General features: G+C 37.1%; 1 protein-coding gene across 1 annotated transcript in view; it reads left to right on the forward strand.

The window, feature by feature from the left end:
- Positions 1-8082, forward strand: part of LOC137284324 (uncharacterized) — a 36634-nt gene extending 28552 nt beyond the window's left edge. The window contains exons 3-4 of the mRNA XM_067816090.1: positions 4543-4663; positions 8007-8082. Coding sequence (XP_067672191.1) covers positions 4543-4663; positions 8007-8013 — 128 coding nt within the window. The 3' untranslated portion in view covers positions 8014-8082. The remainder of the gene's footprint in view (positions 1-4542; positions 4664-8006) is intronic.
- The last annotated feature ends 7158 nt before the right edge of the window (positions 8083-15240 follow it).

Below are 15240 nucleotides of genomic sequence, written 5' to 3' on the forward strand. Positions count from 1 at the left end.
GCTGACAAATACCTTGTATACTGAAAGCATATCACGAAGGTGAAGCACAAGTATATCACCACACTCACTGAGGTTATATCCGTGGACTGGTGTAAACTTTTGTTATTGTTTTTCTCCCGTGAGTACCCGGATGATATCACAGAATTCGTGACTGGTTCGTGACCTCTGCTGCGCAGTCCGTAAGCGCAATTGATAGTTTAATTATAGACAGATCAACTGAGGTGAAGTCATTTGTACTTCATTACAAATGTATTATGAAAACAAATGAAACACTTTGAAGGTTAATCATCTGCCAGTGGTAGAAATGGTAAAAAACTATTAGGACGGAAAAATAACGAAGCCAATGCACGTCTCTATATTTTGTCTCATAACCCTAATTAGTTTATTGTCGTATTTGTATGATTCTGAAAATTAATAAAAGAACACACGATTTGCTTATACTCATAGTAAATTTCTAACATAACAGCAACATTTATACAGTGTATAGATTGCCAATGTGGATCCTATTTCACACACATACGCGATCTAGTGTGTGTTTTCTGTCATACAGATTCTGCTGAATGCTACAACAAATAAATTAAAACAAAATGCAAATAATGAATGTAAAACAGACTAATTATATAGCAACAATGTCAGGCTACTACCTTGTTCAGGAATGTATCCATCAATATCCACGTAAAAGAAATCGTATTCCATTCATCTGCAGCTGGTAAATAATCCTGCTCTATGTCGCGTGTCTTACAACTGTCTAGTTTGCGAAAAAGTTACACATCGTTTCACGTCTTTCGTTGGTGAAAACTAGATAAACCTCTGATTGGTCTCCCAAGATAGCACACCTGGCAACTAATTGTATGATGTCCACTATTCTAAGTAATTTAGTTAACCAATATTGAGCAATCAATCAATCAACGCAAGGGTGGTTAATTCTTTGAAGGGAGGATGTTGTTTTTGCACTCACACTTTACGACAGGGTGTAGTCATCTACACACTCTGCCTTTTGACAAATCCGCTAGAAGATAAAAGTAATTAATCAATGAGTGTGTTATCGGTTAATCCTTTGATCGATGTTTGTTTTTGTAACTCAGCTGATAAACCCTCTTGCATCACTTACATGCACATATTACATAACATACAACACATTTGCCATTACAGACCTTAATTTATAATGTTGAGTATTTACTCCAGACAGGAGAAATGCCAAATGGGAACCTGTGTTGAGTAACCGAAGTGGTGTTGCTACTAATTATACCTGTTATAAATTCATGAATTGACCATCAATTTAAGAGAATGATGACAAATAACACGTGTAGGTTTACACCATCAAACGCGAGTTACAGCAAGGAAGATGTAATCTCTGTGTCGCAGCCTGAAAACACTTATGGGCCGAAACTGTTTTGAGGATACCAACGGAATTTCGTTACATAAGGAATACACACAGGTATTTGCTGTGTACTTTGGTAAATAGGTGAAATAAGTTTTTTTTTTACGTAAGACAATTTTCAGATTTCTCTACCAAAGGCAAAGTCATCGTTTTTTTTCTGTTTACGAATTCAAATAAATCAATTGTGTGTTTTATTATCATAAATAATAAACCATTGTAGCTACTATAGCTACCAGAATTTACGTATGCTATTTGCTATTACAGCTCAACCAACACTCAAAACTACCTAAATATAAAGCTTTGCAATCTTCCGTACTGAAACAAATGGCTTGCTACGTGCCTGTAGACATCATATTTGCATGTAACATGATTAAATATCGAGGTTAAAAACACAGAAATAGGATCAAATTGGATCAGTAAGTATACCATCCAAGCATCCGAAAAGAACTACACTGCTGGGATATATGGTTACGATCAGACAAGGAATATCATGGATATTTTAAACAAATGGCATGTGATGGGCATCCGGCCTCCGGACTGTTTAGGTGAAGAAATTCTGCTAATATGGACAGGAGCCCAGTTCCTTTGTCCGTCACGGTCGAAGGAGTGGGCGCTGACCAATTTGCGGTCTGCTTTCGTAATTAGACCGTTGGCGAGAAGCATTATTCGCTCCGCATCAGTGCCCCTTTAAGAGTTCATTAACAAGTACTCCGACCTTTGGGTGGATGTAAAAACAAACTGTTTGGTTTGTAGGGGTGTATCGCTATGGTTCTAGATAATGGGCAGTCAGTGCTAAACAGTTCACCGGAAATAAGTAAACAAGATTCTAGCTGTAAAATGTCATTTTCATTTAAACATTTATTGGGATGGTAATTTCTATTGTCCACATAAAAAATAACACACATTCATGTGACATAAGATATACATAAAAGGTTTATATCATTAAAATAAGCAGCTTTAAATAACATAACATACAATAGCAAGACAAAGTGACCATTTCCTTATGAATTAAAATGATTAATACAGACTATATATGGTGAAGGCAAAATGTACAGGCAACACAGATATACCAGAACCAAGAATCATGAGCTAAACATCTTCACAAACGAGTAGGCATTGTCCAGGTACTCCCTCAATGCCAGGTGGCCATTTGAAAGCCTGAACTTCAAGGTATTTAGTCGTTCTTCCAAATATGTGTACTTCTTTTTGGGGGCAGTGTTTGGTCAGCATTGTACTGAAGCATCTTTGCCTCGTTCATTCTTTGTTCATCTGCCTAGAACATGACCATATCGAAAGTTTGAGATGTTGTTTTCCCACAACATTCTTGAGACGACCATGTCAAACCTCGATGTTGTTTATGCGTGGGCCGTCAGTAGTTTTGGCACAGTTGAAAAGATTCCCCTTTCTAGCGTAGAGATCCGTCGTTGAAGTATCCCAGTATCAGGGAAACCATTTCGTTCACTGTAGCAACTGACATGTGCTTTCGCACGCATCTCCACGAGATCCATTCTCCCCTTTTCTTCTTGTTAACAATAAACATAATCATTCACATATATGTATCTTCGACCACGGGAAATAGAAAGAACCCTGTTATGCATTTGCCGTTGTGGAAATAATGATGAAAACTGTCAATTCCAACATTCGAATAGCATGCAACTTCTGTTTATGTAAGAAAATGAATAACTCACAACTAATGAATTGAATGAACTAAACTCATAAAACCCGCTGGTTCACATATTAACCCGGTGATATAATGTCATATTTCGTTTCATGAGTGAACACATTTAACATTTTGTACAAAACCAGAGTCTGATTTCCTTAAAGCAGCACCGTTTTCATAATCATCAAACATTAACTAAATTCGACAGATCTTTTACTTAAGGTATTGTAGCACTAACCGCTCAACTAGGTTACATAAATAAGTAGTAAAGTTGAAAATGAAATCATTGATTAGAGATCAATAGCAGCACAAATGCATCACAAAAAGTTATTTCGCGGTTTTCTACTCTAACAAATTGAAAACACAACGTCGGTCTTTAGGACACCATGCATTCTCGTGTACAATACTTGCAAAGATCGTGGATGAAATTGTGAGATTCATTTGGGTCTTTTATAAATGGTCACATGTTGTACTCATGTTTTGCACGTGAGAAACAATCACGGTGCTTGATATTCGTGCTGCATGACATCCACGCACATCATGACAATCCTGATTGATAAAACCGTTCAAAATCATGTTTGGTTGCATTTTGTCAAGCATCATCTTCTAAAACATTCCAGAAACAATGTGTAATCCCCAAAACATGTTTGAGTTTACAGAATAAGTATTGTCAGTATCATTTTTGAATTTCATTTTACGTTGTTTTTTATGAGTGTATAAGAGAAAACTATTTATGTACACCTAAACAGGTTTTCACTACTGCTATGTCTCAGTCTATGTATGTTTGCTCTGCATTTGTACATAGAAAAGGTATTGTTCATTGAACGTTTATAATGCAATATACATAGTGTACTACAGACCTGAGACCTTTTCAGGTCCGGAATAAAGACTGCTTGTGGAAGACAATATGTGTGTTTTGAGTATGTGTGCGTGAGGGGGCGAAAGTGTGTGTTGGAAGTGTGTGTGTGTGTGTGTGTGTGAGAGAGAGAGAGAGAGAGAGAGAGAGTTTATGTTGTGAATGTAAGTGTTGCACATGTGTGTGTGTGTGTGAGAGAGAGAGAGAGAGGGGGGAGAGAGAGAGAGTTTATGTTGTGAATGAAAGTGTTGCAAGCGTGTGTTTTGCGAGTCTATGGGAGAAACAGTATGTGTGTGCAATGAGTCTATTTGTGAGTTTGTGAGAAAGAGAGAGACGGAGAGAGAGATTGTGTGCTGTGAATGTAAGTGTGCGTGTGTGTGCTTGTGAGAGAGAACAGAGCGACTGAGAGTGTGCGTTTTGTGTCTGTTGTGTGCGTATTTGAGTAGAAAGGGGAGTCGAGATGCTTGTTGCTTGGGACGGGATCATTTTAATGATAAGAACGTGATGGGTCTTACTTCATGTAAGTAATTCTGAGCAAACATGTCACAAGGCTGGTAAATGTTTCACTGTTACAAAGACATGCGTATATAATACCAGGCAGATACTGATTGTGTGTAACACCCGCCTGTGTCTTGCCCCCACCAGCAAGATGTAGAAGTCAGACTGACTGCCGCAATGCTTACAACCAGGGCCTGATAGCCTGCACGTGCCAGCCTCTCTCTGACCTTCACTGCATCGACGGACAATGTCACTGTGGCTACCCGTCGTAAGTATACAACCTTCACTGTGTAGACGTAGAATGTTACTGTGGCTACCCGTCGTAAGTAGACAACCTTCACTGTGTAGACGTAGAATGTTACTGTGGCTACTCGTCGTTGTATACAACCTTCACTGTGTAGACGTAGAATGTTACTGTGGCTACTCGTCGTAAGTATACAACCTTCACTGTGTAGACGTAGAATGTTACTGTGGTTACTCGTCGTAAGTATACACCCTTCCCTGTCTAGACGTAGAATGTTACTGTGGCTACCCGTCGTAATTATACAACCCCCGCTGTGTAGACGGACAATGTCACTGTTGCTACCCCTCGTAAGTATACAATATCCACTGCATAGACGTAGAATGTCACTGTAGCTACCCCTCGTAAGTATACAATCTTCACTCTGTAGATGGAGAATGTCACTGTGGCTACCGCTCGTAAGTATACAATCTCCACTGCATTGACGAACAATGTCACTGTGGCTACCGCTCGTAAGTATACAATCTTCACTCTGTAGATGGACAATGTCACTGTGGCTACCCCTCGTAAGTATACAATCTCCACTGCATTGACGGACAATGTCACTGTGGCTACCCCTCGTAAGTATACAATCTCCACTGCATTGACGGACAATGTCACTGTGGCTACCCCTCGTAAGTATACAATCTCCACTGCATAGACGTAGAATGTCACTGTAGCTACCCCTCGTAAGTATACAATCTTCACTCTGTAGATGGACAATGTCACTGTGGCTACCCCTCGTAAGTATACAATCTCCACTGCATTGACGGACAATGTCACTGTGGCTACCGCTCGTAAGTATACAATCTCCTCTGCATTGACGGACAATGTCACTGTGGCTACCCCTCGTAAGTATACAATCTTCACTCTGTAGATGGACAATGTCACTGTGGCTACCCCTCGTAAGTATACAATCTCCTCTGCATTGACGGACAATGTCACTGTGGCTACCCCTCGTAAGTATACAATCTCCTCTGCATTGACGGACAATGTCACTGTGGCTACCCCTCGTAAGTATACAATCTCCTCTGCATTGACGAACAATGTCACTGTGGCTACCCCTCGTAAGTATACAATATCCTCTGTGTAGACGGACAATGTCACTGTGGCTACCCCTCGTAAGTATACAATCTCCTCTGCATTGACGGACAATGTCACTGTGGCTACCGCTCGTAAGTATACAATCTCCTCTGCATTGACGGACAATGTCACTGTGGCTACCCCTCGTAAGTATACAATCTCCTCTGCATTGACGAACAATGTCACTGTGGCTACCCCTCGTAAGTATACAATATCCTCTGTGTAGACGGACAATGTCACTGTGGCTACCCCTCGTAAGTATACAATATCCTCTGTGTAGACGGACAATGTCACTGTGGCTACCCGTCGTAAGTAGACAACCTTCACTGTGTAGACGTAGAATGTTACTGTGGCTACTCGTCGTTGTATACAACCTTCACTGTGTAGACGTAGAATGTTACTGTGGCTACTCGTCGTAAGTATACAACCTTCACTGTGTAGACGTAGAATGTTACTGTGGTTACTCGTCGTAAGTATACACCCTTCCCTGTCTAGACGTAGAATGTTACTGTGGCTACCCGTCGTAATTATACAACCCCCGCTGTGTAGACGGACAATGTCACTGTAGCTACCCCTCGTAAGTATACAATATCCACTGCATAGACGTAGAATGTCACTGTAGCTACCCCTCGTAAGTATACAATCTTCACTCTGTAGATGGAGAATGTCACTGTGGCTACCGCTCGTAAGTATACAATCTCCACTGCATTGACGAACAATGTCACTGTGGCTACCCCTCGTAAGTATACAATCTTCACTCTGTAGATGGACAATGTCACTGTGGCTACCCCTCGTAAGTATACAATCTCCACTGCATTGACGGACAATGTCACTGTGGCTACCCCTCGTAAGTATACAATCTCCACTGCATTGACGGACAATGTCACTGTGGCTACCCCTCGTAAGTATACAATCTCCACTGCATAGACGTAGAATGTCACTGTAGCTACCCCTCGTAAGTATACAATCTTCACTCTGTAGATGGACAATGTCACTGTGGCTACCCCTCGTAAGTATACAATCTCCACTGCATTGACGGACAATGTCACTGTGGCTACCGCTCGTAAGTATACAATCTCCTCTGCATTGACGGACAATGTCACTGTGGCTACCCCTCGTAAGTATACAATCTTCACTCTGTAGATGGACAATGTCACTGTGGCTACCCCTCGTAAGTATACAATCTCCTCTGCATTGACGGACAATGTCACTGTGGCTACCGCTCGTAAGTATACAATCTCCTCTGCATTGACGGACAATGTCACTGTGGCTACCCCTCGTAAGTATACAATCTCCTCTGCATTGACGAACAATGTCACTGTGGCTACCCCTCGTAAGTATACAATATCCTCTGTGTAGACGGACAATGTCACTGTGGCTACCCCTCGTAAGTATACAATCTCCTCTGCATTGACGGACAATGTCACTGTGGCTACCCCTCGTAAGTATACAATCTCCTCTGCATTGACGAACAATGTCACTGTGGCTACCCCTCGTAAGTATACAATATCCTCTGTGTAGACGGACAATGTCACTGTGGCTACCCCTCGTAAGTATACAATATCCTCTGTGTAGACGGACAATGTCACTGTGGCTACCCCTCGTAAGTATACAATCACCTCTGCATTGACGAACAATGTTACTGTGGCTACCCCTCGTAAGTATACAATATCCTCTGTGTAGACGGACAATGTCACTGTGGCTACCCCTCGTAAGTATACAATCTCCACTGCATTGACGGACAATGTCACTGTGGCTACCCCTCGTAAGTATACAATCTCCTCTGCATTGACGAACAATGTCACTGTGGCTACCCCTCGTAAGTATACAATATCCTCTGTGTAGACGGACAATGTCACTGTGGCTACCCCTCGTAAGTATACAATATCCTCTGTGTAGACGGACAATGTCACTGTGGCTACCCCTCGTAAGTATACAATCTCCTCTGCATTGACGAACAATGTTACTGTGGCTACCCCTCGTAAGTATACAATATCCTCTGTGTAGACGGACAATGTTACTGTGGCTACCCCTCGTAAGTATACAATCTCCACTGCATTGACGAACAATGTCACTGTGGCTACCCCTCGTAAGTATACAATATCCTCTGTGTAGACGGAGAAAACAATCTTAACGTTGTGGACTGTCAATTATCACAGAAGCTCGTGCCCATGATGATTAAGTTCATCGCTTGTACTGGACATAAGTACACGTAGCTTGTTGTTGATAAGTGCCTTGTCTGTTTCAGCGCCTGAAAAGCACATCGCGTTAACGACCGGAAATGCGAATGACATTGTCTGCTGACAATAAATGGTTTAAGTGCACGCTAGTTGCTTGTTGTGTTTATTGCAATTCACATCGAAGAAATTTGTAGTTTCCAGACACTCAGAGTATGGACCAACATTGCTTGGGCCGTGCAATATTACCTCTAAGCTGGTATGTTTTGGTACAGCATCTCGCCATACGGATATCGCGATCTGGTTCTAATTCTGCAATATATTGGGTTACTCAGGGCTAGTTCCTTTTGGGTAATCTGCACTTGATTTACATAGCAACACGGTGGTATCTGCTTGACGTGAATCCGAAGTGACTAGCTACCAGTGAGCGAGTATGGTCTTACGTCGCCTTTACCAATATCTATGCATTATGACGACAGGGGGCAAGAAACATGGACACTCACTAGAAACTGCGAAGCGTGCAAAACGTGAAGTTTGGAAATATATCTAGCCCATGACTATAGAAGCATTTCCACAGTTTCTACACAGTTTGACAGAGATTCCTGGGACTGATATGCCGTAGTTATAAGTAGTTTTATGTTTTCCATATTTTTTATCCCATTTTTCAAAATGTTATACTTTTCAAGATTCTAGTCAGAGTCGAGAGACCATTAAACAAAATCTGTTCAGGATTTGGGGGTTTGAATGGTTTTATAAATGACATTTCCGAGGAATTGGGAGGCTTCAAATAGATCAGTTGTTTTATTTGGACTTATTAGTAGAACCTCCAGCTCTGACCATTTAACAATTCACATTATTTTGTTACTTTCGTTGTCTTCATAATGGGAGGCATGGTATGAATTTATCATAAAGGTCTAAGTGTAATCAATGTTGCATAATGGGAGGCATGGTATGAATTTATCATAAAGGTCTAAGTGTAATCAATGTTGCATAATGGGAGGCATGTTATGAATTTATCATAAAGGTCTAAGTGTAATCAATGTTGCATAATGGGAGGCATGGTATGAATTTATCATAAAGGTCTAAGTGTAATCAATGTTGCATAATGGGAGGTATGTTATGAATTTATCATAAAGGTCTAAGTGTAATCAATGTTGCATAATGGGAGGTATGTTATGAATTTATCATAAAGGTCTAAGTGTAATCAATGTTGCATAATGGGAGGCATGTTATGAATTTATCATAAAGGTCTAAGTGTAATCAATGTTGCATAATGGGAGGCATGTTATGAATTTATCATAAAGGTCTAAGTGCAATCAATGTTGCATAATGGGAGGTATGTTATGAATTTATCATAAAGGTCTAAGTGTAATCAATGTTGCATAATGGGAGGTATGTTATGAATTTATCATAAAGGTCTAAGTGTAATCAATGTTGCATAATGGGAGGTATGTTATGAATTTATCATAAAGGTCTAAGTGTAATCAATGTTGCATAATGGGAGGTATGTTATGAATTTATCATAAAGGTCTAAGTGTAATCAATGTTGCATAATGGGAGGCATGTTATGAATTTATCATAAAGGTCTAAGTGTAATCAATGTTGCATAATGGGAGGTATGTTATGAATTTATCATAAAGGTCTAAGTGTAATCAATGTTGCATAATGGGAGGCATGTTATGAATTTATCATAAAGGTCTAAGTGTAATCAATGTTGCATAATGGGAGGCATGTTATGAATTTATCATAAAGGTCTAAGTGTAATCAATGTTGCATAATGGGAGGTATGTTATGAATTTATCATAAAGGTCTAAGTGTAATCAATGTTGCATAATGGGAGGCATGTTATGAATTTATCATAAAGGTCTAAGTGTAATCAATGTTGCATAATGGGAGGTATGTTATGAATTTATCATAAAGGTCTAAGTGTAATCAATGTTGCATAATGGGAGGTATGTTATGAATTTATCATAAAGGTCTAAGTGTAATCAATGTTGCATAATGGGAGGCATGTTATGAATTTATCATAAAGGTCTAAGTGTAATCAATGTTGCATAATGGGAGGTATGTTATGAATTTATCATAAAGGTCTAAGTGTAATCAATGTTGCATAATGGGAGGTATGTTATGAATTTATCATAAAGGTCTAAGTGTAATCAATGTTGCATAATGGGAGGTATGTTATGAATTTATCATAAAGGTCTAAGTGTAATCAATGTTGCATAATGGGAGGTATGTTATGAATTTATCATAAAGGTCTAAGTGTAATCAATGTTGCATAATGGGAGGCATGTTATGAATTTATCATAAAGGTCTAAGTGTAATCAATGTTGCATAATGGGAGGCATGTTATGAATTTATCATAAAGGTCTAAGTGTAATCAATGTTGCATAATGGGAGGCATGTTATGAATTTATCATAAAGGTCTAAGTGTAATCAATGTTGCATAATGGGAGGCATGTTATGAATTTATCATAAAGGTCTAAGTGTAATCAATGTTGCATAATGGGAGGCATGTTATGAATTTATCATAAAGGTCTAAGTGTAATCAATGTTGCATAATGGGAGGTATGTTATGAATTTATCATAAAGGTCTAAGTGTAATCAATGTTGCATAATGGGAGGCATGTTATGAATTTATCATAAAGGTCTAAGTGTAATCAATGTTGCATAATGGGAGGCATGTTATGAATTTATCATAAAGGTCTAAGTGTAATCAATGTTGCATAATGGGAGGCATGTTATGAATTTATCATAAAGGTCTAAGTGTAATCAATGTTGCATAATGGGAGGCATGTTATGAATTTATCATAAAGGTCTAAGTGTAATCAATGTTGCATAATGGGAGGCATGTTATGAATTTATCATAAAGGTCTAAGTGTAATCAATGTTGCATAATGGGAGGCATGTTATGAATTTATCATAAAGGTCTAAGTGTAATCAATGTTGCATAATGGGAGGTATGTTATGAATTTATCATAAAGGTCTAAGTGTAATCAATGTTGCATAATGGGAGGTATGTTATGAATTTATCATAAAGGTCTAAGTGTAATCAATGTTGCATAATGGGAGGCATGTTATGAATTTATCATAAAGGTCTAAGTGTAATCAATGTTGCATAATGGGAGGCATGTTATGAATTTATCATAAAGGTCTAAGTGTAATCAATGTTGCATAATGGGAGGCATGTTATGAATTTATCATAAAGGTCTAAGTGTAATCAATGTTGCATAATGGGAGGCATGTTATGAATTTATCATAAAGGTCTAAGTGTAATCAATGTTGCATAATGGGAGGCATGTTATGAATTTATCATAAAGGTCTAAGTGTAATCAATGTTGCATAATGGGAGGCATGGTATGAATTTATCATAAAGGTCTAAGTGTAATCAATGTTGCATAATGGGAGGCATGTTATGAATTTATCATAAAGGTCTAAGTGTAATCAATGTTGCATAATGGGAGGTATGTTATGAATTTATCATAAAGGTCTAAGTGTAATCAATGTTGCATAATGGGAGGCATGTTATGAATTTATCATAAAGGTCTAAGTGTAATCAATGTTGCATAATGGGAGGCATGTTATGAATTTATCATAAAGGTCTAAGTGTAATCAATGTTGCATAATGGGAGGTATGTTATGAATTTATCATAAAGGTCTAAGTGTAATCAATGTTGCATAATGGGAGGTATGTTATGAATTTATCATAAAGGTCTAAGTGTAATCAATGTTGCATAATGGGAGGTATGTTATGAATTTATCATAAAGGTCTAAGTGTAATCAATGTTGCATAATGGGAGGTATGTTATGAATTTATCATAAAGGTCTAAGTGTAATCAATGTTGCATAATGGGAGGCATGTTATGAATTTATCATAAAGGTCTAAGTGTAATCAATGTTGCATAATGGGAGGCATGTTATGAATTTATCATAAAGGTCTAAGTGTAATCAATGTTGCATAATGGGAGGTATGTTATGAATTTATCATAAAGGTCTAAGTGTAATCAATGTTGCATAATGGGAGGCATGTTATGAATTTATCATAAAGGTCTAAGTGTAATCAATGTTGCATAATGGGAGGTATGTTATGAATTTATCATAAAGGTCTAAGTGTAATCAATGTTGCATAATGGGAGGTATGTTATGAATTTATCATAAAGGTCTAAGTGTAATCAATGTTGCATAATGGGAGGCATGTTATGAATTTATCATAAAGGTCTAAGTGTAATCAATGTTGCATAATGGGAGGTATGTTATGAATTTATCATAAAGGTCTAAGTGTAATCAATGTTGCATAATGGGAGGTATGTTATGAATTTATCATAAAGGTCTAAGTGTAATCAATGTTGCATAATGGGAGGTATGTTATGAATTTATCATAAAGGTCTAAGTGTAATCAATGTTGCATAATGGGAGGTATGTTATGAATTTATCATAAAGGTCTAAGTGTAATCAATGTTGCATAATGGGAGGCATGTTATGAATTTATCATAAAGGTCTAAGTGTAATCAATGTTGCATAATGGGAGGCATGTTATGAATTTATCATAAAGGTCTAAGTGTAATCAATGTTGCATAATGGGAGGCATGTTATGAATTTATCATAAAGGTCTAAGTGTAATCAATGTTGCATAATGGGAGGCATGTTATGAATTTATCATAAAGGTCTAAGTGTAATCAATGTTGCATAATGGGAGGCATGTTATGAATTTATCATAAAGGTCTAAGTGTAATCAATGTTGCATAATGGGAGGTATGTTATGAATTTATCATAAAGGTCTAAGTGTAATCAATGTTGCATAATGGGAGGCATGTTATGAATTTATCATAAAGGTCTAAGTGTAATCAATGTTGCATAATGGGAGGCATGTTATGAATTTATCATAAAGGTCTAAGTGTAATCAATGTTGCATAATGGGAGGCATGTTATGAATTTATCATAAAGGTCTAAGTGTAATCAATGTTGCATAATGGGAGGCATGTTATGAATTTATCATAAAGGTCTAAGTGTAATCAATGTTGCATAATGGGAGGCATGTTATGAATTTATCATAAAGGTCTAAGTGTAATCAATGTTGCATAATGGGAGGCATGTTATGAATTTATCATAAAGGTCTAAGTGTAATCAATGTTGCATAATGGGAGGTATGTTATGAATTTATCATAAAGGTCTAAGTGTAATCAATGTTGCATAATGGGAGGTATGTTATGAATTTATCATAAAGGTCTAAGTGTAATCAATGTTGCATAATGGGAGGCATGTTATGAATTTATCATAAAGGTCTAAGTGTAATCAATGTTGCATAATGGGAGGCATGTTATGAATTTATCATAAAGGTCTAAGTGTAATCAATGTTGCATAATGGGAGGCATGTTATGAATTTATCATAAAGGTCTAAGTGTAATCAATGTTGCATAATGGGAGGCATGTTATGAATTTATCATAAAGGTCTAAGTGTAATCAATGTTGCATAATGGGAGGCATGTTATGAATTTATCATAAAGGTCTAAGTGTAATCAATGTTGCATAATGGGAGGCATGTTATGAATTTATCATAAAGGTCTAAGTGTAATCAATGTTGCATAATGGGAGGCATGTTATGAATTTATCATAAAGGTCTAAGTGTAATCAATGTTGCATAATGGGAGGTATGTTATGAATTTATCATAAAGGTCTAAGTGTAATCAATGTTGCATAATGGGAGGCATGTTATGAATTTATCATAAAGGTCTAAGTGTAATCAATGTTGCATAATGGGAGGCATGTTATGAATTTATCATAAAGGTCTAAGTGTAATCAATGTTGCATAATGGGAGGTATGTTATGAATTTATCATAAAGGTCTAAGTGTAATCAATGTTGCATAATGGGAGGTATGTTATGAATTTATCATAAAGGTCTAAGTGTAATCAATGTTGCATAATGGGAGGTATGTTATGAATTTATCATAAAGGTCTAAGTGTAATCAATGTTGCATAATGGGAGGTATGTTATGAATTTATCATAAAGGTCTAAGTGTAATCAATGTTGCATAATGGGAGGCATGTTATGAATTTATCATAAAGGTCTAAGTGTAATCAATGTTGCATAATGGGAGGCATGTTATGAATTTATCATAAAGGTCTAAGTGTAATCAATGTTGCATAATGGGAGGTATGTTATGAATTTATCATAAAGGTCTAAGTGTAATCAATGTTGCATAATGGGAGGTATGTTATGAATTTATCATAAAGGTCTAAGTGTAATCAATGTTGCATAATGGGAGGTATGTTATGAATTTATCATAAAGGTCTAAGTGTAATCAATGTTGCATAATGGGAGGTATGTTATGAATTTATCATAAAGGTCTAAGTGTAATCAATGTTGCATAATGGGAGGCATGTTATGAATTTATCATAAAGGTCTAAGTGTAATCAATGTTGCATAATGGCAGGCATGTTATGAATTTATCATAAAGGTCTAAGTGTAATCAATGTTGCATAATGGGAGGCATGTTATGAATTTATCATAAAGGTCTAAGTGTAATCAATGTTGCATAATGGGAGGCATGTTATGAATTTATCATAAAGGTCTAAGTGTAATCAATGTTGCATAATGGGAGGCATGTTATGAATTTATCATAAAGGTCTAAGTGTAATCAATGTTGCATAATGGGAGGCATGTTATGAATTTATCATAAAGGTCTAAGTGTAATCAATGTTGCATAATGGGAGGCATGTTATGAATTTATCATAAAGGTCTAAGTGTAATCAATGTTGCATAATGGGAGGCATGTTATGAATTTATCATAAAGGTCTAAGTGTAATCAATGTTGCATAATGGGAGGCATGTTATGAATTTATCATAAAGGTCTAAGTGTAATCAATGTTGCATAATGGGAGGCATGTTATGAATTTATCATAAAGGTCTAAGTGTAATCAATGTTGCATAATGGGAGGTATGTTATGAATTTATCATAAAGGTCTAAGTGTAATCAATGTTGCATAATGGGAGGCATGTTATGAATTTATCATAAAGGTCTAAGTGTAATCAATGTTGCATAATGGGAGGCATGTTATGAATTTATCATAAAGGTCTAAGTGTAATCAATGTTGCATAATGGGAGGTATGTTATGAATTTATCATAAAGGTCTAAGTGTAATCAATGTTGCATAATGGGAGGCATGTTATGAATTTATCATAAAGGTCTAAGTGTAATCAATGTTGCATAATGGGAGGCATGTTATGAATTTATCATAAAGGTCTAAGTGTAATCAATGTTGCATAATGGGAGGCATGTTATGAATTTATCATAAAGGTCTAAGTG

The sequence above is a fragment of the Haliotis asinina genome, chromosome 5, assembly GCF_037392515.1.
Source record: "Haliotis asinina isolate JCU_RB_2024 chromosome 5, JCU_Hal_asi_v2, whole genome shotgun sequence".
NCBI classification, from domain to species: Eukaryota; Metazoa; Mollusca; class Gastropoda; order Lepetellida; family Haliotidae; genus Haliotis; species Haliotis asinina.